Source organism: Conger conger, chromosome 1, assembly GCF_963514075.1.
Source record: "Conger conger chromosome 1, fConCon1.1, whole genome shotgun sequence".
In the NCBI taxonomy this organism is placed as follows: Eukaryota; Metazoa; Chordata; class Actinopteri; order Anguilliformes; family Congridae; genus Conger; species Conger conger.
The window spans coordinates 64,551,492-64,572,515 of NC_083760.1; the positions used below are offsets into that span (position 1 = coordinate 64,551,492).

The 21,024-nt window shown below is 41.3% G+C and overlaps 2 protein-coding genes across 5 annotated transcripts in view; both read left to right on the top strand.

Annotated features, from left to right (window-relative positions):
* Nucleotides 1-8,574, top strand: part of grb10b (growth factor receptor-bound protein 10b) — a 65,445-nt gene extending 56,871 nt beyond the window's left edge. For all 4 annotated transcript variants that reach the window (XM_061218690.1, XM_061218682.1, XM_061218673.1 and 1 more), the window contains 7 exons: nucleotides 813-911; nucleotides 1,354-1,431; nucleotides 1,833-1,949; nucleotides 2,609-2,675; nucleotides 2,777-2,864; nucleotides 2,973-3,066; nucleotides 4,879-8,574. In XM_061218690.1, the coding sequence (XP_061074674.1) occupies nucleotides 813-911; nucleotides 1,354-1,431; nucleotides 1,833-1,949; nucleotides 2,609-2,675; nucleotides 2,777-2,864; nucleotides 2,973-3,066; nucleotides 4,879-5,025 (690 nt within the window). In that variant the 3' untranslated portion in view covers nucleotides 5,026-8,574. The remainder of the gene's footprint in view (nucleotides 1-812; nucleotides 912-1,353; nucleotides 1,432-1,832; nucleotides 1,950-2,608; nucleotides 2,676-2,776; nucleotides 2,865-2,972; nucleotides 3,067-4,878) is intronic.
* Nucleotides 8,575-13,579: 5,005 nt separating this feature from the next.
* ddc (dopa decarboxylase) overlaps nucleotides 13,580-21,024 on the top strand; it is a 32,324-nt gene continuing 24,879 nt past the window's right edge. Inside the window, exons 1-2 of the mRNA XM_061250540.1 lie at nucleotides 13,580-13,613; nucleotides 17,930-18,137. Coding sequence (XP_061106524.1) covers nucleotides 13,606-13,613; nucleotides 17,930-18,137 — 216 coding nt within the window. The 5' untranslated portion in view covers nucleotides 13,580-13,605. The remainder of the gene's footprint in view (nucleotides 13,614-17,929; nucleotides 18,138-21,024) is intronic.

Genomic DNA, 21,024 nt, shown 5'->3' on the forward strand with positions numbered 1-21,024 from the left:
ATCACCCCACCTACCAAATCCCACAATCCTCCTCAGTGGGGCTGTGGGGAGGAGCCAGGTGGCATTTAGGTGTGGGAACATAATGGTTGCTTCATTAATTCATGTATTTATTAATTTATTAATTTATTTTCTCCAGCTTTTGTTACGCAAAAGACATATGACAAAGTTACACTTGCTGTTACAGAGCTGACCAAGGCCACTAGGCAAGGAGCGTTAGGTTGTGTGGTAAAACCAGGTTTTGGAAACGGTGATCTGGTGACATCTGAGTAGCATGCCAGAACACCATGCTAACCTGTGGGGACAGTGCTAGGTTGTATAGTTGTCACTTGCCAGCAATATCAGAGGTAGGATTGGTTTCAGGATTGGGTCCAACTGACAGCACATAGGCCTGCTGAGGTCGAGCATGTCAAACTGCAGAGAAAACGGGAGAACTTCCAGTATGTAGCAGTTAGACAACAGCACTAAAAAGCAGCAGTGCAATAATAGGGAGAAGTGTGCAGAGATTAACATTAACATGATCATCAGCATTGCTGTACTATGACGCATCCAAGAACATAAAATACATAAATAAAAATGAGCACATACTTTACTGAATACCTTTAAATACAAGTAAAATAAAGTAGCAGAAAATAAAATGCTAAATGCAACAAACTATTAAGCATACTGTCTATGCTACCTTGTCTATGCTAAAATAAATATGATTCAACCTGCAGATTTGCATTGACTATTCGAATAGCAGTTGGAATACGGGAATATGTTGGAATATAAGAACTACAATGTAATTTTTGAAACATTTCCCTATTGATTGACAGCCCAATAAGGTGCGGAATGAGGGAAAGGAGTCGCGGATGCTGTGTGCGGAGGATGAGCAGAGTCGGACCTGCTGGATGACCGCATTCAGGCTCTTCAAGGTATACGGAGTAAACCCAATCACGCTCATACTGGGAGGAAGACAAATATTTACAGTCTTTTATAAGGGCTCAGACATTCCCCTCTATAAAGAAGTCTTTTGTGTTAAAGAGTCCGCCATCTGTGTTTGTGGGGCATTGCTCCCCCTATAGGTAAGTGTGGTATTTCTGAGTTCTGTTTCACTTGTAATTTCTTCCTCCAATCCAATGCGTCTTTGTGCTTGTCAAATGCAGAATACCACTCTCAGTATAAAGTATGTTTGAAAAGTAATGCCTTTTTTATAAGGCTTTTGAAATCATCCCTGTATGTTTTTCTTTTTGCCTTGTCTCATACTGTTGTATACTGACTGAATGGTATTATACTTGGTAGTAAAGAAAATCTGAAATTCATACATCAATAAAGAAAATTAATAATCTCTCTCTGGTTGATCTTCCCCTTTTCTAGTATGGCATTTTGCTCTATCAGAACTACAAGATCCCGCAGCAGAGAAAGGCACTGTTGTCCCACTTTTCCACACCGGTGGTAAGATCCTGTTTTTGATTCCCAGTGTATACAGTATATGAGGGCTGCAGGGCAATGTTTCCAGATCATATTAACATAAACCGCTCAACAGCTGGTAGGCATTTTGTGATTGGTAAGACACTGCTGCTGTTCCTATTAGCCTGTTAGCAAGAGATGGCATGAATTGCTTCTGTAAATATTCTTTTGAAAAACACATTCAAATAAAAATAAATGGAAAGCGTGTATTTATAAAAGTGAATCATAAGTCACTCTGGTTCATTTTGTCTGCTATACTGATTCAAAAATGTGTTAATTATGTTTCTAGGTCCTGCGTGTGGCATGCTGGTGGTTTTTGCTCCAGTACACCAACTGTTATTCCAGTGTTCTAAGTGTGCTGTTACTTATGTTGCGTATCTTCCTAGCGGAGTGTCTCAGAGAATTCTCTGGTTGCCATGGATTTCTCAGGGAGAATAGGGCGGGTGATCGCCAACCCTCTGGAGGCTCAGAGTGCTGCCATGGAGGAAGGACATGCATGGAGGGTGAGTCTTACCAGCCTGACACCATATAATCACACCCACCACTCAACTGTGGAGGGTCAGCTAAATAACTGTAATGTACTGAGCTGTAGCAGGTCAGGGGTTATGTGGAGGAGAATATGTTTCAGTGTTCATGTTGGTATGTGGCAGCTGGTACAAATGCAGGGTAACCACTATTACAACCTACAGTGTAAGACGGAAAGAGCAGTACTCCAGGGGCTGTGGCATAGATCGATAGATAGATAATTACATTATATTTTATAACCATTTTTAGACACTCAAAGAGCTTCCAGTGATGAGAGGGAAACTCGCAATCACCGTCAATGTGTAGCACCCACCTGGGTGATGTACGGCTGCTATTTTACACCAGAACACTCACCACGCACAAGCTGAGGTGGAGAGGGAGAGAACAATGTTTTCTTGCCAATTGAATCAGGGGATAATTTGGTGGCAGGTTGAAAGAGCCAGGGTTGGGAATTTAGCCAGGACATTATTGGTGAACCCCCTACTCTTTGTGAAGAGCGCCATGCGATCTGTAATGACCACAGTGAGTCAGAACCTCTTGTTTCAACGTCTCATCTGATAGACAGTCTCCTACTTCACAGTATCCCCATGACACGCTATGGTGTGATTTGAGTAATATGAACTTCTGTCTGTTTCAGAAGCGGAGCCAGAGAATGAACATCCTCGGGAGCCCCAGTCCGCTCCACCCCTCTTCTCTGAGCACAGGTGAGCTTGCCTTCTGAGTCATGCTCCAGCTTCTCATGCAGAGGGGCGTACGCTGCCTTTCTGAACAGCTTTCTGAGTGGTTTCTGTCTCTGTGGGCTCAGTCATTCACAGGACCCAGCTGTGGTTTCACGGCCGCATCACTAGAGAAGAGTCGCACCGGATGGCCATGCAGCAGGGCCAAGTGGACGGGTGAGAGGAGCCTCTGCACTCACACGCTAGGGGGGACAACACTGGGAATGCATGAAAGCTCAGTTTACAGGGGTTTTCATGGCTGTGTTCTCTGTGTTTCTGAGCCAGGTTATTCCTCCTACGGGACAGCCAGAGTAATCCCAAGGCTTTTGTGCTCACACTGTGCCATCACCAGAAAATCAAACATTTCCAGATCTTGCCGGTGAGTTCCCCCGCTCGGAACTTTTGTAAAAACAGTACTCTGTGTGTGCATGTGTGTAAATATATATTTACTGTCACTTGAATTGAACCGTACCTAATAATTTTTTTTTTTAGATGTTTTTAAACTCACTAGCAACATATTTAATTCGTTTAGCACTTAGAGCTCCATAATGGTTGGGACAAAGGTATTTTCTTGATTTGGCTCTGCACTCTCAGCTTTTATTGCAGAGTATTTTTATTTCACCGACTGTAACACTGCTACAGTGTTTGGGACAAATGACTTCATGGGTGTTTCTGACTAGTCAGGTGTGTCACTGTGTGTCAATCACACAGTGTAGATATAAGAGAGCTTTGTGCATCTAGCCTTGATTCTAGGCTTTTGATTGCCTTTATTGGCTTTTGTCAACATAAGGACCAGGGTTGAGGTAGTGAAAGCCAAGGAAGCCATTATGAGGCTGAGACAAAGTAAGAAAAAGAGAAGAATAGGCTTACCAAAATCAACTATTTGGAATATCAGTAAGAAGAGAGAGCGCTGGTACGCTCAGTAAAGGGCCTGGTAGGCCAAGCAAGACCTCTACAGTTGATGACCATACAACTACAGTTGATGACCATAATTAAGAAAAAGCCACAAACACTTGTCTGATCAGAAACACTTCAGGAGAGAGGTATGGATGTGTCTGTGACTACTGTCTGCAGGTGACTTCACAAACAAAAGTTACAAAAACAGGATGGCCAGGTTAGTCTGCTAAGTCTGTTTCTCAGAGAGCCTGCAGTGTTCTGGAAAAAAAGGCTTGTAGATAGGTGAGACCAAAATTCACTTTCTGGAGACCAAAAGGAACTGCCCAAGTTTCAAAGCATCCCCCTAATCTGTGAAATACGGTTGTGTGGGTGTTAAAGTTTTGGTATGTATGGCGCAACATGGACTGGCTCAATTCTCTTGATGATATAAGTGCTGATAACTAGCAGAATGAATTTTGAAGTGTACAGGAACATATTATCTGCACTAGTTCAAGCAAATTCCTCTAAACTCATTGGACAGTGCTTCATTCTACATCAAGACAATGATCCCAAAAACACTCCTAAAGCAAGTTTTTCAATGCCCAAAGCTGAAATATTCTTGACTGGTAATTCACCTGACCTGAATCCAATTGCATTTCATATGCAAGAGAAAACAAGCAGGTGCTGAAGGTGGCTGTAGTACAGGCCTGGCAGAGCATCACCTGAGAAGATACAGTTGCACCTGGTGGGTTCAAGCAACATAAATACTTTAATTTACATGACATTAATATGTCCCAAACATTATGATGCCTTGAAATGGGGGCTAAGTATAACAAGTGCTGTAAGGTAATGTAATCTAGTGAAACCTCTATATACAAATACCAAGTGTGTGCAATTGTTTGATCACATGTCTCAAATTGTGGAATACAGAGCCAAATCCAGAAAAACAATATGTCTAAAACATTATGGAGCTCACTGTATTCACATATTTACTGTTCTCTTAATTATGTCAGGTTGTGGCAGTTGTGAATGTTGCATTGGCATTTAAAAGTTGGAAAGAACATGTCCATTTTAGCCATATGGGATAAAAAGTGATGCAGCATTTCTTGTCATGCTGGATGTTTGATGATGATTTTCTATGCATCAAGTATGAAATACAACTTTCTTTGCACAAATGTTTCTTCTTTGCCATATGATTCAGAAAGAAAATCATTACATGAAATGGTTTGCTTTTTGAATCTGATAAAATATCAAATTTGGAGTTTCCTTTGATAATCCCTCTCTGCTTTGCTCTGTTCTTTTGTTGGCACTTCAGTGTGAAGAGGATGGACAGATCTTCTTCAGTCTTGATGATGGCTCCACCAAATTCACCGACTTGATCCAGCTGGTGGAGTTTTACCAGCTCAACAGGGGAGTTCTGCCTTGCAGGCTGAAACACCCGTGCACCATAGTGGCCTTATGACCTGACTTTGCCTACAAACAACAAACTGAATTTTCTTTTCCTTTTTCTGAAAGCTTGACAGTCCCCTGATCATGAGCAGTGGGGACCTGCCTTTGGGATGAGTGGGGGGTGGGTCTTAAATTTCATTAAAATGTATGTTTTTGGTTTTGTTAAACTGAGCAGAGTGGTGTCAATACAGGGACCGCATTATCGGCAAGCTACTGCTTTGGCCCTGGCAGGAAATGCACAACAATCCAATAGCAATAGGATTTTTTAACCGTTCTCCATTTCTTCTAGATGCAAAGTTGTTTACGTTTTAAAGTTTTTTTTATCTGTTAGACATTTAGTATTAAGTTTCCCCCTGCTGGCTCGAGAACAGTCTCCGTGGAGCTGAAAATGACATTCTGCAAACTAAGTGACATTCTTCACCTTCCATGAGAAAGCCCTCTCGGTTAATTGGATTGTGAGAAAATCTGGGCTGAGACTAATCCTCGATCCCAGGGAAAGTATGGGGCGACTCCCTGGGCAGTGAGCCGTCTGTAGAGCTGCTCCCCAGATTGGATGGGAGGAGGAGTCTCTCTCTCAGCCCGCCGCTCTCTGCTGCAGTGTTACAGTGTGCTCATTCCACTTCCTCCTCACTCGCTCAGTTATGTGGGTAAAATGTTCTCTTTATGACATTTCCCATTCAGGAATATTTTATCTTCATCTCTCAGACAATTCCTGTAGCAGCCTCCCCATCCCCCGCAAGGTAATCACTTGGTCTGCTGTGATCCGGGAGAGCAGGTGACCCTGTTCTCCAGTGAGGGTGGAGGGTGGGTGGTAATCTGAGGCCCCCCCCCCATCCCTCTGTCACAGGATGTTGAGTTACTCTATAACCACTACATCCCCGCTAACACACTGCTGTGACCTCAGTTTGTTAGGAAAGACAGAACGGATTTGTGGGACGTGCAGACGGCCACTTTGGGTTTAACTGGTGAAATGGGAAATCCACTGGAACTGCTGTGAATGCCTAGTATGGATGTTTGTTCACATCTTGTGTTCCTCTGATTGAGTTACTTGTAAGTCAGACACAGCAGCAGTGCAGTGTGCTGTGGGGCCTGGTGGACTGAGCGGGAAGGAACCTCTGACTGAGACCGTGATGAAAGAGCCATCTAGTGAGAGAACTATAGTAGCCACACTAACAAAGTGCTCCTTTGGGTGAAATTATTTAAATGAAATGCAAATGACTCAACAATTTTTAAGTATTGTTTCAGTAATTGTATTTATTTACCTGGATTTAAATAATTACTTGAAATGTAGGGTTTTTTTCTCTTTTTTGTTTCCAGCGATTTATTGAACGTCAGTTCATGCACACGCATGCACGTATGCACACACACACCCACACACACACACACACACACACACACATGCTTAATTTTCTAGTTTCATTTGTAGAATAGGCTAAGCAGATTATGTCCTCTTTAGTTGAAACAATCCAAGATACACCATTTGTGGCCCATGTTTCAGCAATGAAGCAAAATTTAAAATGTATCTTTTCAGTTGATGGTAATGGCTAGTATTTCAGCTGCCAGAGCTCACAGTCATGTCTCACGTGGTTCAGTACAATTGAATTTCTCGGCAGGTCTGCACTTAAAGAGTACCCCTCAGAAAACTATGTGTAGACCCCTACGTCTTTTCTAAATGTTAACCAAATCACATACCCTTTAAACAAAACGTTGGGTTGGGTTGGGAAATGTTGGGTTGTTGTTACTGTTCAAATGGATTGAGTTTCAAAATATTCTGCGACTGTTCACTTGTTAAGCACATGTTTTGTAAATGTCCTGATCATTCTCTGGTGTGTCTTAACAGGCTGTTCTGGCCAGATGACCTTCAGCATGTCAGTACATTTCTACGCTTTTGTTTCAGAAAGGAAGAAAGTTCAGATCTTTGTTATTCATTAAGTGATGTTGAATTACATCCATTTAGAGAACTACATACACATATCATAAACACGCATGCACATGCTCACTCTCAGACCCGTGGCCTTCTGAAAGTATTAAGGCAATCTGTTTTATGCTTCATGCTGGAATTGTGTGATGCAGGTGACTCGGCACCTGCTATTCAAGTCATTATATATGCCTTTAGTCAAGACCCATGTTTTGAGTTTGGAACAGGCTATAATCTGTTTTTGTGTTTGCTTAAAAATGAGAATTTCTCTGAATTATGTGTATGGTGTCATTGTTAGCACTAGGTATTGTTTTAAGAGGTCTGTTCATACACTGTGTATGCACAGTTGCTCTCACCCTGAAAATTCCATCCCACCAGGTTAGTCATTGATACTCACCATTCTTCAGAATTATTTCAATGAAATATGTGATGGTCTTCCAGCTTGGAATCATGCAGAGCTTTATAATGTTAAATGCTCCCTCCTTATGACTCTTGAACATTATAAATACATGGTAAAATGTGTAACATTAGATGCAACACTGTATTTTAAGTTACAGATCACTATTTACTGAATTTTTATCATAACTGCATATAAAATGAAGAAACTTGATTTATTTTAGTGCATTTTTTAAAGATTTTGGTTATGTGTACATAGTAAGATTATTGTATTTGATTACTTTTGGCATTTGTCACATAAAATGACTGTTTAAGAGTATATCTGTGCTGATTAAGCTGGTTTATAAATCACAAACTGGACCCTAGGCATAGGGCCTACATTGTTACAAGCTATTTAAGATTATCTTCAGCTACAATTCAATTTATAAGCTCATTTTCATAAAAGTTTTGAAATGTTTATCTTAGCATTATTAAACTTAACAGGTTTTATTTGTTTCACAACTTCCAGTCATAACACTACCCTCAGATATGTTTTGTTACAGTTCACTGTTCATGCATATCACCTCAACACATCACTCACTGGTTCTGAAGTGAAAACCCAGTGCAAAAGAATGGACTAATTCTAAGTGACATGAATGGAACTGGGTTGCTCAGGGTTGAACATTGGGCCTGTTGAAAACTGGTCTTTTTGAACAGTGTCATTTTTTGTTTGTGATCCACACATCATGGTGAATTTGAGTTGACAATACACCAAACTGCTAATTACTTTTTGTTAAGATACCTTTTTTGTTTTGACGCACAGTTTTCTTTGAAAACATTTCCCAGAAATCACTGTGGTTTTTACAGTTAATTTTTCTTTACTGTATAGTTGAATGGAGCCTAATCTTAGCAGGTCACCCATTACCACACCTCGCCCTACACTGACTTTTATTCTACAATTCCGCCAATCCTGATCTTTTCCCAGTCCTGGTCTTTGCATACACGGTCACAATGCAAGACTTTGCCACTGTAAAAAGGAAAATAGCAAGACATGTATAATATAATTTCAGGGAATGTGAAATAAAAAAAAGATTTTTTTTTTTTTTTTTTTTAAAGAGGTAAATCCTGTATTCATAATGTGCTTTGCTTCATTCTGTAAATAGCTGAATGGCTTATGAATCTTAATTGTAACCTTTTCCGGTATTTTTGTACAAACAAGGGACTGATATATTCTGTTTATTGTAATTAGAATAAAACATTAATACATTGCTTTATGTTTGTTGTTCTTGGAGAGAATCGTTCAATATTGGCTGCATCTATAGTCGGTACTGTACATGATTTCTGGCAAAATCCGGTCAAGTCTGCACCCAGGTGGACTCTGGAAGACTGTATGAATGTCCATGTGAGCTCTCTTACCTACTTGATGAATTGAAGTAGGTAAGAGAGAACACATTAAGTCTGCCAGTCTGCAACTTTTTCAATTCAACCTTCATTTCTCCATGAGTTATTAATTTAAGTAATTGATTGGCTACAGATTTCACACACATTGTTCTCTGTAACTTCATTGTACCTGCAGACTCTGCGGCCCTTCAGGCCTGGAGTTAAACCCACAGATTATGCGGCCCTCCAGGCCTAGAGTTAAACCTGCAGACACTGCGGCCCTTCAGGACTGGAGTTAAACCTGCAGACACTGCGGCCCTCCAGCACTGGAGTTAAACCTGCAGACACTGTGGCCCTCCAGGACTTGAGTTAAACCTGCAGACACTGTGGCCCTCCAGAACTGGAGTTAAACCTGCAGACACTGCGGCCCTCCAGGACTGGAGTTAAATCTGCAGACACTGCAGTGTAAAACCCCACGCTAACCCAACGACGGAATTTAGTGCGGGCCGAAGGTATTTGCATGCTTGTCCTTCTGGTGTTGCTGGAAAAATAATAGTAGGGTTAAATAATAATGGCCGCTATGCGGAGAGTCTAGATCAGCCAATGAATAAGCCACGTTACAAAAACAGTAGTACCACTCTGCCTTCCGCTCTTTACTGGTCCGGGCTGACCAAGAATCTCCACAGTAGGGCCAATACATTTACCTTCATTATCTGACTCCATTTAAGGTATAATTTAGAAATTTGGGTTTGAAACCTCGGGAGTGATTACACTCGTCTCTTACCTGCGCCACCATTACTCAATATATGCTCCCGGGATTAGCATTATTGCTGAATCTCAGTTCGGTGGAGAACTCAGAGGCTGAGGGTCTAGCCAACACAATACATGCACTATATTGACATGATGGTTGCGAGCCCAGGTCGGTGTGCATTTAGAGGGCTCCTTAGAGCTAATTTGACAGGAACCAGCGTAGAAACGCCCATGGGTTCCCTTCGCATCAAATTACAAGAGCCATGCACCACCAATCCTTTTTATGGGCCGAACTTGGCTGCCTTTCCCAGCTTGGAAACACCACTAAAGTACCAAGCCACTGATCAGTTGGTTTTTGGTCAATATTGTCCCCCTGAGTATTCAGTTGTAATTTAGGCTGAAAAAGTACAAGATGAATTAGAGTCATGGAGATCACCCAAGTTACAAATAAATTAATTTATTCGCAGTCAGGTAGGTTATTAGCTTTAGAATACCAATAGTCAATTACAAAATACACAAATTAAGAATAGAGATAGAGTAAATAATCATACCTAGCCTGCTTTGGCTACACACAAACACAGAATGTATATACAGTAGAACGTGCATAGTGTGGGAAGGCGGTTACGGTCTTCCCTATACATACATACACATATACATACACAGAATCTGCAGTGTGGGAAGTCGATTGCGATCTTCCGCTGCTACACATACATAGAATATGCCGTGTGGGAAATGCGATCTTCCCAGATTGGTCTGTCTCCCTTGCTTTTATGCCAAATCATACGTTTGAAACCAGGCGGCAGTGCCATAAATTAACCTGGAGGGGTGGTCAAATCTGGAATTTAGACCCCCACCCTTGGGGGTTGTTAAGTAGGGAAAATGAGATGATTACCAGAGAGGATATGTAGGTTTTCCCTTGAGTTACTGAAACTATGGTTTATTAAACTCCATTTGGTATGAAATGTATCTCATCCGATTCTTTGATTTTACTGGATCACATCCATACCAAACAGATTATCCTAATGTCTTATTATGGTGCAGTTATCATGAAATGTCCACCATTAACCCAGGGGAGAAGTGTAGGGTGTAAAGACAGAAGTGTCCAAATAGGGGCACTGTGGGAGTGTCCTGAGCCTTTCCCATAGTGTCCAGGTGGTGAGTCATGGAGCATTCTTTTCCCATAACTTACTGACCCCTCAACCAAAACACCCCCACACCACAGCCACAGTCCATCTTCCCCATATCTCAGTCTCTCTAGATGCAGACATTCTTGGGAGCCAATGGTCTGACTCCCCCAAAGTTAGTCCAAATAGTTTGTCCTCTGTTCCTTTGACACATACCATAAGCCCCAGCTCTCAGGTTTCTCACACAAGGCAGCCCTTCCTGAGTCCCATTTTGCCTTTGGATACCCAGGGTCGTAGGGCTGACTGTGGGTTGAGGTGTGTTCTGTAAGGAGCGGATCAGATGTCGGATGGTTGGGGGGAAAAGGTTGCAAGATATTATATCTATGAATGTAGTTGGAAGTTTTCATGATAACTGCATTATGCTGTAAATTTTGTGCCTCTCATGGATAAACCTGATTTGGGTGAATTAAAGGAAAGGAGACAAAAGGAGACAAAACCCCAGATTGCTTGGTTTCTTCTCCTTATCTCCAAAATCCAGGCCTTAGTTCTTGACCCTAATAATGGGCCATCCATCTGGAATTTAGAGCCAAACCCCCACCAGGCAGTGGTCAGGGGGCTAAAACAAATGGCTTCTATAGAGACAGCGTTTGCCCAGTTTCCCCTTGGCTCATGGACGGTTATGATATTAAAGGTAGACTGTTACAAAAACTAGACCATTACACCAGTCGCACTGAACTAATCAGAATAACACCAAACATTACTATATTCTGACCTGGGATTATGATGAAACATCTTTATGCCGTCTCCAGTATTCCCGCATGAGACCAAATGTTAATGATTTCCGGCTTACAATGGCCCTCCAGGACTGGGGTTACCGTAAACGGGCAGACACTGTGGCCCTCCAGGACTGGAGTTAAACCTGCAGACACTGTGGCCCTCCAGGACTGGAGTTAAACCTGCAGACACTGTGGTGTAAAACCCCACGCTAACCCAACGACGGAATTTAGTGCGGGCCGAAGGTATTTGCATGCTTGTCCTTCTGGTGTTGCTGGAAGAATAATAGTAGGGTTAAACTGGAGTTTCACCCCCCTGTTCTAGGTCTACTTACTTAGAATAAATCCGTCAAAGAGAGATTGGGACAGTCCAGTGGTTTATTCACAGAGGGTAACAGATGAGCACGTGCAGAGAGGGTGGCTCTGCGTGCCTGCCCCTTTTGCCTTAAGTGACCAATGTGCCCATTTGATTATTGTATTTTTGTCTTAGTATTATGTTTTGCTGTCATTCATTTTCATTCTTTCGTTTTGGTAAAATATGTTCTCTACAATAACTGATAGCCTAAACAAAATATTTAAAAAAAAAATTAACTTTCTCTAGGTTAATCTTCCAAATAAGGTCAAAATGTCTCTGCACAGCCCTGACAATAAGAGATGAGACCACAACTGAGAAGTGCCATGGCAGGGATCAAACCCCTGCACACATGGGATCATGTCCCCATAGGTGTACTGTACCTTTCTAAAATGAGTGGAATTGCTAACCTTCTACCGCTAGTAGATGGTGAAACCCGGCAAAGCTGGGAGATGATAAAGCCCACTGGTGAAATCACTTACCACTGGGATCTAGTTTCAAAGTAGCTCTCAGCACCAAACAAATGATCAGCTAGCTTTTCTCAAAAATTATCTTGGGCTGGTAAATTTTGATGTTCCAGAGAAGCTTCACTTCCTGCTTGCCGGTCCCTGGTAAGAACCTGTACTTTGTTTGGGGATCTGGTCTGGTGTTTGTACTTGTGCTACTCTGGTAAGTGTCTTTGTGACAGTCTTCTGTCCAAATAAAGTACTGTACAAATAAAACTGGATTGAACTGAATTCAATGTTAACTACCTGATAAAATTGACAAAACACAAAAGTATACCTCACAACCTAGGCACTATAGCCTAGGCCTTGTCAGTTTCAACTGATATTGTAACAAAAGTACAAGCATTTCAGAATTTCAAAGACCGACAACAATTCATGCCTAGCTGATAAATAAATATTTTCCTTTTTTATTTCATGGTTGCTTCCAGGAGTAATTTCGAACTGAGAAAATGAGAGGCAGAGCTGTGGTCCAGGACAATCATTATTAAGAGGAATCTGCCACCATTGGCCATTGGTTGGTGCAAAATAATAAACTGTTGTAACATGCTTCTCCTATGATTAAACAATTTGTTTGTGTAGACCATAAATTCTGTCTGTTCTAGAAAATCTCAGTAAAAAGGGGGAAGGCATGTAAAATGGATTGCCTTGACACCCATAACAGATAAATCACTTGTGTACTGTAAGGCTGAATGTACTGAAAGAGGCATGCAGATGCAAATCAATGCCACTAGGTGGCGAGCTACTGCTTTGAAGGGTCATTGAAATGTATTCATTTTTCCCAAGCACATCGCATGTAGTGAATGGTTAGATATATCAAAGAGTTAAATCATTCATAATGCATATATAGTTTATCAGTTGTGAAAATGATTCTGTTAAACATTCATTTTCCTTGATTATAATTATTTCACTAAGATTAGGAACTAAAACCTATGAACGACGAACAAACTATCTATCAAACTATTAAAAAAATATTTAATACCTACACTATATTTTCTCAAATATAATTATGCTGATTGTAAAATCAACATGGTAATTTCAGCTCCAATGCCTATAAGAGTCTCTGGGCAACAAGTTAAGACAGATAAGATCCCCCACTGCTTCCGAGAGCAGATAGCGTTTATGTATGCCTATGCCTGTTGTGAGACCGGGTGATTGGTTGTCTGTTTGCCCTCACAGTGTTGAGTTATGGGGCTTTGGAATACAGTGTGTGTGCTGTGAGCAGTTTCTCATTAACTCCTTGTGAGATAGCGCTGTCTGCATCTGCTGCACTGGCTGCTCTGCACTGGCTGCTCCTGCTGCATGCCCTGCTCCCATTGGCTGCCTGAAGAGGGCTCTCAGCAGATATAAGTGGGTCTGCCTTGTGTGCACGCTACTGTTGTCTGAGAACTGACGAGGAGCAGGACTGCGTGTGCTCCATGACAACGTGAGTACCTTCTCTCTCTGCTCTCCTGACAGATCTTTCTGCGAGCGAGGTCTGAAAGGCAGCCCCCCGGCACAACCTGGGGTACGTAGGGGCTGCATGGGACACCTGGTAGCAGTGTAGATGAGACACTTGTTGACATGGGGGATCATGGTAGGTGATGTCACAGATGCAACTGGTATTGATATTTCTGTATTTTATCATTCCCACTAATATGATATGACAGGCACACTATTTGTTTGTCGGAGTTGATTTATTGTGTTTAATCATGAATGCTAACTGGCATCTAGCAAACATTTGTTGATGAAATGAAATGAAATTATGTTGTTGCACAAGCCTACACTGCTTCCATTTTCCACATTTCCCAGACAACATTCAACATTTTCATTGCAGACAAGAGAGAAGGTTAAATGTAGCAGGCAAATAATTGTTTTAATTCTATTTTCACAGAGACCTTGCACTTTGAACTGCATTCTTTTTCAATGGTTTCAGTAAATAATGCTAGGTGTGTTGGTAGATAATGATGAGATATAGAACTCCTGTAAATGTGAGATTCATACTCAGTTCTGTTTTACCAGAAGAGCCATAACTTTGCAAGGAAAAGTTGATGAAAAGTATGAATTCTGTATGTAGAAAACATGTCCATCTACTTTCATTGGGAGATATTTTGCCCTAAAAATGCATGTTTTTTCTCTGGGGACCAATTATAAATGGCTCTACCAGGAAAACAGTATGATGTGCAAGGAATGAAGTGCAGGAAATTGTCTAACAACATTCAGAAAAAGAGAAAAATCCAAGATGTGCTCTGGTGCAACCTCCTGGAGTTACAATACATTATTGGCACTTGGCAGACGCTCTTATCCAGAGCAACGTACAACAAAGTGCAAAGTGCATACCCATAAGAAGGGAGTTGGCATGGAATGGCCCTGCTACTATTGTATATGGTGTGGGCTGACCTTTCATGTCAGTAAAACAGAATAAAATGTGTTTTGTGATTCTAAATAGCCTGCAGACACAATAAGGCTGTAATACATGTTATACATGTAATTTTGTGTACTGACAGGCAATCAAACACTGAACCTGTCCACATGGTTAGATTACTGACATTTAAATTAGCAGGCATTATTCCAGATTAGGAAATGCAAATGTTTACCCAGCACAGTACAGTATGCACTTTCCAATGTTTTCTCGAGATACCTGATTTGCCTCTTCCGATCTCCTGTAATGTGTACGGCTTTACACAACCATCATTACTAATTGTATCAGCAAAATACCCCTTTGAGATGCATCTCATTTACAAGGGCCTTGAATCTGCAACATTAACTTTACAATAAAGCGTTACAAAAGCAAGCAAACCAAATATAGAGCTAATAATTAAAAACACAGAAAGGGAGAAATCCATTACTTGCTGGAGAAATATTGTTTGAGGTGACCATGAATATTTCTTACCATGCTTGTGTTTCTATATATCATTAGACATAATCACATGGATACATTTCAATGGGAAAAGGAAAAAAAGCCACAAAGCATTATGATTATAAAATCATTGCTGTTTTTACATGAATTATTTTGTCTTGACATCCAATGTCAATGAAGTTATAGTCACAGATTGGACACATACGTACAATTCAGATTGTTCAGTATCATTTAGAATGTTCTTGTATTTTCATTCATTGCCATGGACATTTATTGCATTTACTACAATGACAGCTACAAGTGCATTATCACAGCCCTGAAAAGTAGGAACAAAAAAACATCCCCTATGGAGCACTCTCCCTGCAGCTGTGACAGGGAGAGAGGCAGAGGGAAAAGGGTTAAGTGGGCAGTGAGAGGGTGAACTTGGCATTGAAAACAGTAATTTTGTGGTCAGGGAAACCCTGTCCTGGTTGATTTTGAGGTATGCTGGGGATCATTGTCTAACTTAAAGATACATTTGTGGCCAATGTCTCACGGAATTCTATAATTCCATTATAGAACAAAGGCATGCTTCAGCTGGGCTGTGACAGTATTAAACCTATCAGTTTTAGTCTCACACAGTTCTGTTTAAAGCCGAAGTAGTGATTGAGGTTACACTGTGTATTATTATTATTATTATTATTATTATTATTATTATTATTATTATTATTATTAATATTAGTGATAGTGGTACCATTTAAACAAGCTATTTGTGTAAAACAGGGCTGCCCAATCCAGTTCCTCTACCATCCTCTATGTTTTCACTTCAACCCTAATGTGACACACCTGATTCTACTAATTAGGAGCTCAACAAGCTGGTGAATATGAGGGTTGGAATGAAAACTTACAGGACGGTAGATCTCCAGAATTGGGGTTGGGCAGCCCTGGTATAAATGATATCTGATTGACTGTCAAAATAAGTAAGATTACAATTACTGATTCATATTTATATTTTAGCAGGGACTGTGATTGGACATTTTTATCCTAATGTTTGGACAATTCACACAGATAATTATAACAATGAGGATTAGGATTATGACAACAACAACAACAACCACAATAATAATAATAATAATAATAATAATAATAATAATAATAATAATAATAATAATAATAATAATAATAATAATAATAATAATAATAATAATAAACATAATCTTATACTGGGCGGCACGGATGGCGCAGTGGGTAGCACTGCCGCCTCACAGCAAGGAGGTCCTGGGTTCGAATCCCCGTCGGCCGGGGCCTCTCTGTGCGGAGTTTGCATGTTCTCCCCGTGTCTGCGTGGGTTTCCTCTGGGTACTCCGGTTTCCTCCCACAGTCCAAAGACATGCAGGTTAGGCTGATTGGAGAGTCTAAATTGCCCGTAGGTATGAGTGTGTGAGTGAATGGTGTGTGTGCCCTGCGATGGACTGGCGACCTGTCCAGGGTGTATTCCTGCCTTTCGCCCAATGTATGCTGGGATAAGCTCCAGCCCCCCTGCGACCCTGTTCAGGATAAGCGGGTTCAGATAATGGATGGATGGATGGATGGATAATCTTATACTGCTGAATATTTACTGGGTAAGGAAATTCCCGTAAAAGGTTGGACAGCGGGCCTTATTGTTTACAGCAGGGCTGCCCAACCCCATTTCTGGAGATCTACCATCCTGTAGGTTTTCATTCCAACCCTAATAAAGCACATCATATTCATCAGCTTGTTGAGCTCCTAATTAGTAGAATCAGGTGTGTCACATTAGGGTTGAAGTGAAAACATAGAGGATGGTAGATCCCAGGAACTGGATTTGGCAGCCCTGGTGTAAGACATTATTAGGTGGTGTAACATAGAGAGAATGATTATGAGTTTAAATGTAAAAAGTAACCTCTAGCATAAGTTCAGTATACTGTTGATTGAGAGCCTCCAGATGCCCTAGTTCTTCAGCAGGCCAAACACAAAGAGGATGAGCTGGAGCAGGTGTGGGAGACAGGGATAATCCAGTTTATAGCACAAAGACTGGTGAGCACTTTCAGCCTGAGAGAACGGAGAGCAAGGACAGGGTGCGAGTGGTCTGCAAGGAAGCGTGAAGGACCAGGTTAGCATGGTGCCAGTGATGGGTCAAGGGTCAGAGACTGCTCTTGGGAGAGTCATGACCAGTAAGTTAGATGCGGCACAATCCGGCATGGTAATATGGGTACTGCCCATGTGAATATGTGACTTATTCTTCATGACCTGCATAGATATATCTGACATAAAGTGACTTAAGTGGGTAAATAATACCACTAAATATGGCAAGCATCATATTAAGAAAGAAAGCTTGTTATAATTCTGGGATTTCTATTGTGATTGGTACACAGTGGTACAACAGGATTGAGTTTGAGAACCGGGGTAATAAATCATTACATACAGTACATACAGCTGATTCTGCAACAGGTCAGGGGGTTTAATATGATTAACCGCAATATAAATTGAACTTTGCACTTTAATAAGGATTGTGTATGGAAAGGGCTATAATTCCTACACACGTAGTACTGTGCAAAGGTCTTTTCTTATGTTTTTGATTGCTGATAACTCTAGTTCCATCTATCGTTGCCAAAGGAACTATATTTAAGGGTGTACGTAATGGTTTTAGTTTTGTACTTGATAAAATACTTTCAGACTCTGGCTGTTAACCACCCTGAAGTGTCATACATTCTTGTATATGCACGGTATGTCATGGTTTATATCTTTATATCTCTAGATTCTCATTAGGGGCACCTCTGACCCTGACCCTGGTAGGGGCAAATTAATCCAATACTATTATTCCAGATCTCATCTTAAAATTTTTGTCTTGAATCCAGAAGATCTGGTGAGGCAATGCAGTAATTCAGACGCACCCTGTTTTTCAGTTGTGGGATGGACACTGCAGATTTCAGAAGGAGAGGGAAGGAGATGGTGGACTACATTGCTGACTACTTGGAAAACATTGAGCAGAGGGATGTATATCCTGATGTGCAGCCAGGATACCTGAGGTCCCTCATCCCAAACAAGGCCCCTGAGGAGCCCGACGCCTATGAAGATGTCATCAGGGACATCGAGAGGGTGATCATGCCTGGGGTGAGTGATTAATCCCACTCTCTGTGGCTTTTTCAAAACAGAGCTCATACAGAGGTGTATGTTTGTAGAGTTTATATAGAGCACACGTATGTAGAGTTCATACAGAGGTGTATGTATGTAGAGTTCATACAGAGCACACATATGTAGAGTTCATACAGAGCACATGTACGTAGATTTCATACAGAGCACACATATGTAGAGTTCATACAGAGGTGTACATATGTAGAGTTCATACAGAGGTATGTGTACAGTTGCAATCAAAATGATTCAACCCCCATTGCACATTAGGTTTATTGGCAAAATATACAATTTCTCAGCTGTTTGCAATAAACAAATTACACAAGAACTGTTTAAGTAGTTCAATGAAACATAATATTACAAAATATTATTAATTATTTTTATCCACATTCAACACAAAATGCTACTTTTAATGACTACTGCAGTCTCAAAATTATTCAACCCCTTCATGACAAGCATCTTCAGTACTTAGTAGAGCACCCTTTTGCTGTTATGACCTGCTGCAAACACGATGCATAGCCAGACACCAGCTTCTGACAGCGTTCCTGAGGAATCTTAGCCCATTCCTCATGGGCAATGGCCTCCAGTTCAGTAATATTCTTGGGTGTGCGTTTGGCAACCGCCTTCTTCAAATCCCACCAGAGATTTTCTATGGGGTTCAAGTCAGGCGACTGTGACGGCCACTCTAGAATCTTCCATTTCTTCTTCTGAAACCAAACCTTGGTGGACTTTGAGGTATGCTTGGGATCATTGTCCTGCTGGAAGGTCCAACGACGCCCAAGCTTCAGCTTCATCACAGACGGCATGAGGTTTTTCCCTAAGATTTCCTGATACTTGACTGAATCCATCGTGCCCTCCACACGCTGCAGGTTTCCAGTGCCAGAGGCAGCAAAGCAGCCCCAGAGCATCACTGAGCCACCACCATGCTTCACTGTAGGCAGGGTGTTCTTTTCAGCATATGCTTCATTCTTCTTCCTCCAGACATACCGCTGATCCATAGGCCCGAAAAGTTCCAGTTTTGTTTCATCGCTCCACAGAACAGAATTCCAAAACTTCTGTGGCTTATTTAGATGGTTTTGAGCATATTGGAGCCGACTTTTCTTCTGCTTTTGGGTCAGTAGTGGTGTACGTCTTGGAGTCCAGGGGAGTGCCTTACTGTGCAAACTGAAACCTCAGTGCCTGCTGCCACTAAGTCTTGCTGCAGGTGGTTTGCAGTCACTCTAGGGTTTTTGACCACTTGCCTACTCAGGAATCTGGTGGCAGCCGCTGATAGCTTCCTCTTTCTGCCACGTCCAGGTAGTGTAGTCACTGTTCCTTTAACTTTAAATTTGTGAACTATGTTTCCAACTGTATCTCTAGGAACATTCAGTGCTTTTGCTATCTTTTTGTATCCTTTTCCTTGTTTGTGCAAGGCAATGACCTGATCTGAACTTTTTGGACAATTCTTTTGACTTAGCCACTTTAGTCACTCTCAACAAACCCCTAGCCAGTCCAGGTATTTATGTGTTTTATCTCAAGCACACCTGAACTAATTAGTTGCACAAGGTGTGCTTGAAACAGGGGGTTGGGTAATTTTGATTAGTTGCATCAGGTGTGCTTGAGACAGGGGGTAGAATAATTTTGAGACAGGGGGTTGAATAATTTTGAGACTGCAGTAGTGATTAAAAGTAGCATTTTGTGTTGAATGTGGATAAAAACCCTTGTAATATTTTGTAATATTATGTTTCATTGAACTACTTAAACAGTTCTTGTGTAATTTGTTTATTGCAAACAGCTGAGAAATTGCCAATAAACCTAATCTGCAATGGGGGTTGAATAATTTTGATTGCAACTGTATGTAGAGTTCATACAGAGGTGTATGTATGTAGAGTTCATACAGAGCACACATATGTAGAGTTCATACAGAGCACATGTACGTAGATTTCATACAGAGCACACATATGTAGAGTTCATACAGAGGTGTACATATGTAGAGTTCATACAGAGGTATGTGTACAGTTGCAATCAAAATGATTCAACCCCCATTGCACATTAGGTTTATTGGCAAAATATACAATTTCTCAGCTGTTTGCAATAAACAAATTACACAAGAACTGTTTAAGTAGTTCAATGAAACATAATATTACAAAATATTATTAATTATTTTTATCCACATTCAACACAAAATGCTACTTTTAATGACTACTGCAGTCTCAAAATTATTCAACCCCTTCATGACAAGCATCTTCAGTACTTAGTAGAGCACCCTTTTGCTGTTATGACCTGCTGCAAACACGATGCATAGCCAGACACCAGCTTCTGACAGCGTTCCTGAGGAATCTTAGCCCATTCCTCATGGGCAATGGCCTCCAGTTCAGTAATATTCTTGGGTGTGCGTTTGGCAACCGCCTTCTTCAAATCCCACCAGAGATTTTCTATGGGGTTCAAGTCAGGCGACTGTGACGGCCACTCTAGAATCTTCCATTTCTTCTTCTGAAACCAAACCTTGGTGGACTTTGAGGTATGCTTGGGATCATTGTCCTGCTGGAAGGTCCAACGACGCCCAAGCTTCAGCTTCATCACAGACGGCATGAGGTTTTTCCCTAAGATTTCCTGATACTTGACTGAATCCATCGTGCCCTCCACACGCTGCAGGTTTCCAGTGCCAGAGGCAGCAAAGCAGCCCCAGAGCATCACTGAGCCACCACCATGCTTCACTGTAGGCAGGGTGTTCTTTTCAGCATATGCTTCATTCTTCTTCCTCCAGACATACCGCTGATCCATAGGCCCGAAAAGTTCCAGTTTTGTTTCATCGCTCCACAGAACAGAATTCCAAAACTTCTGTGGCTTATTTAGATGGTTTTGAGCATATTGGAGCCGACTTTTCTTC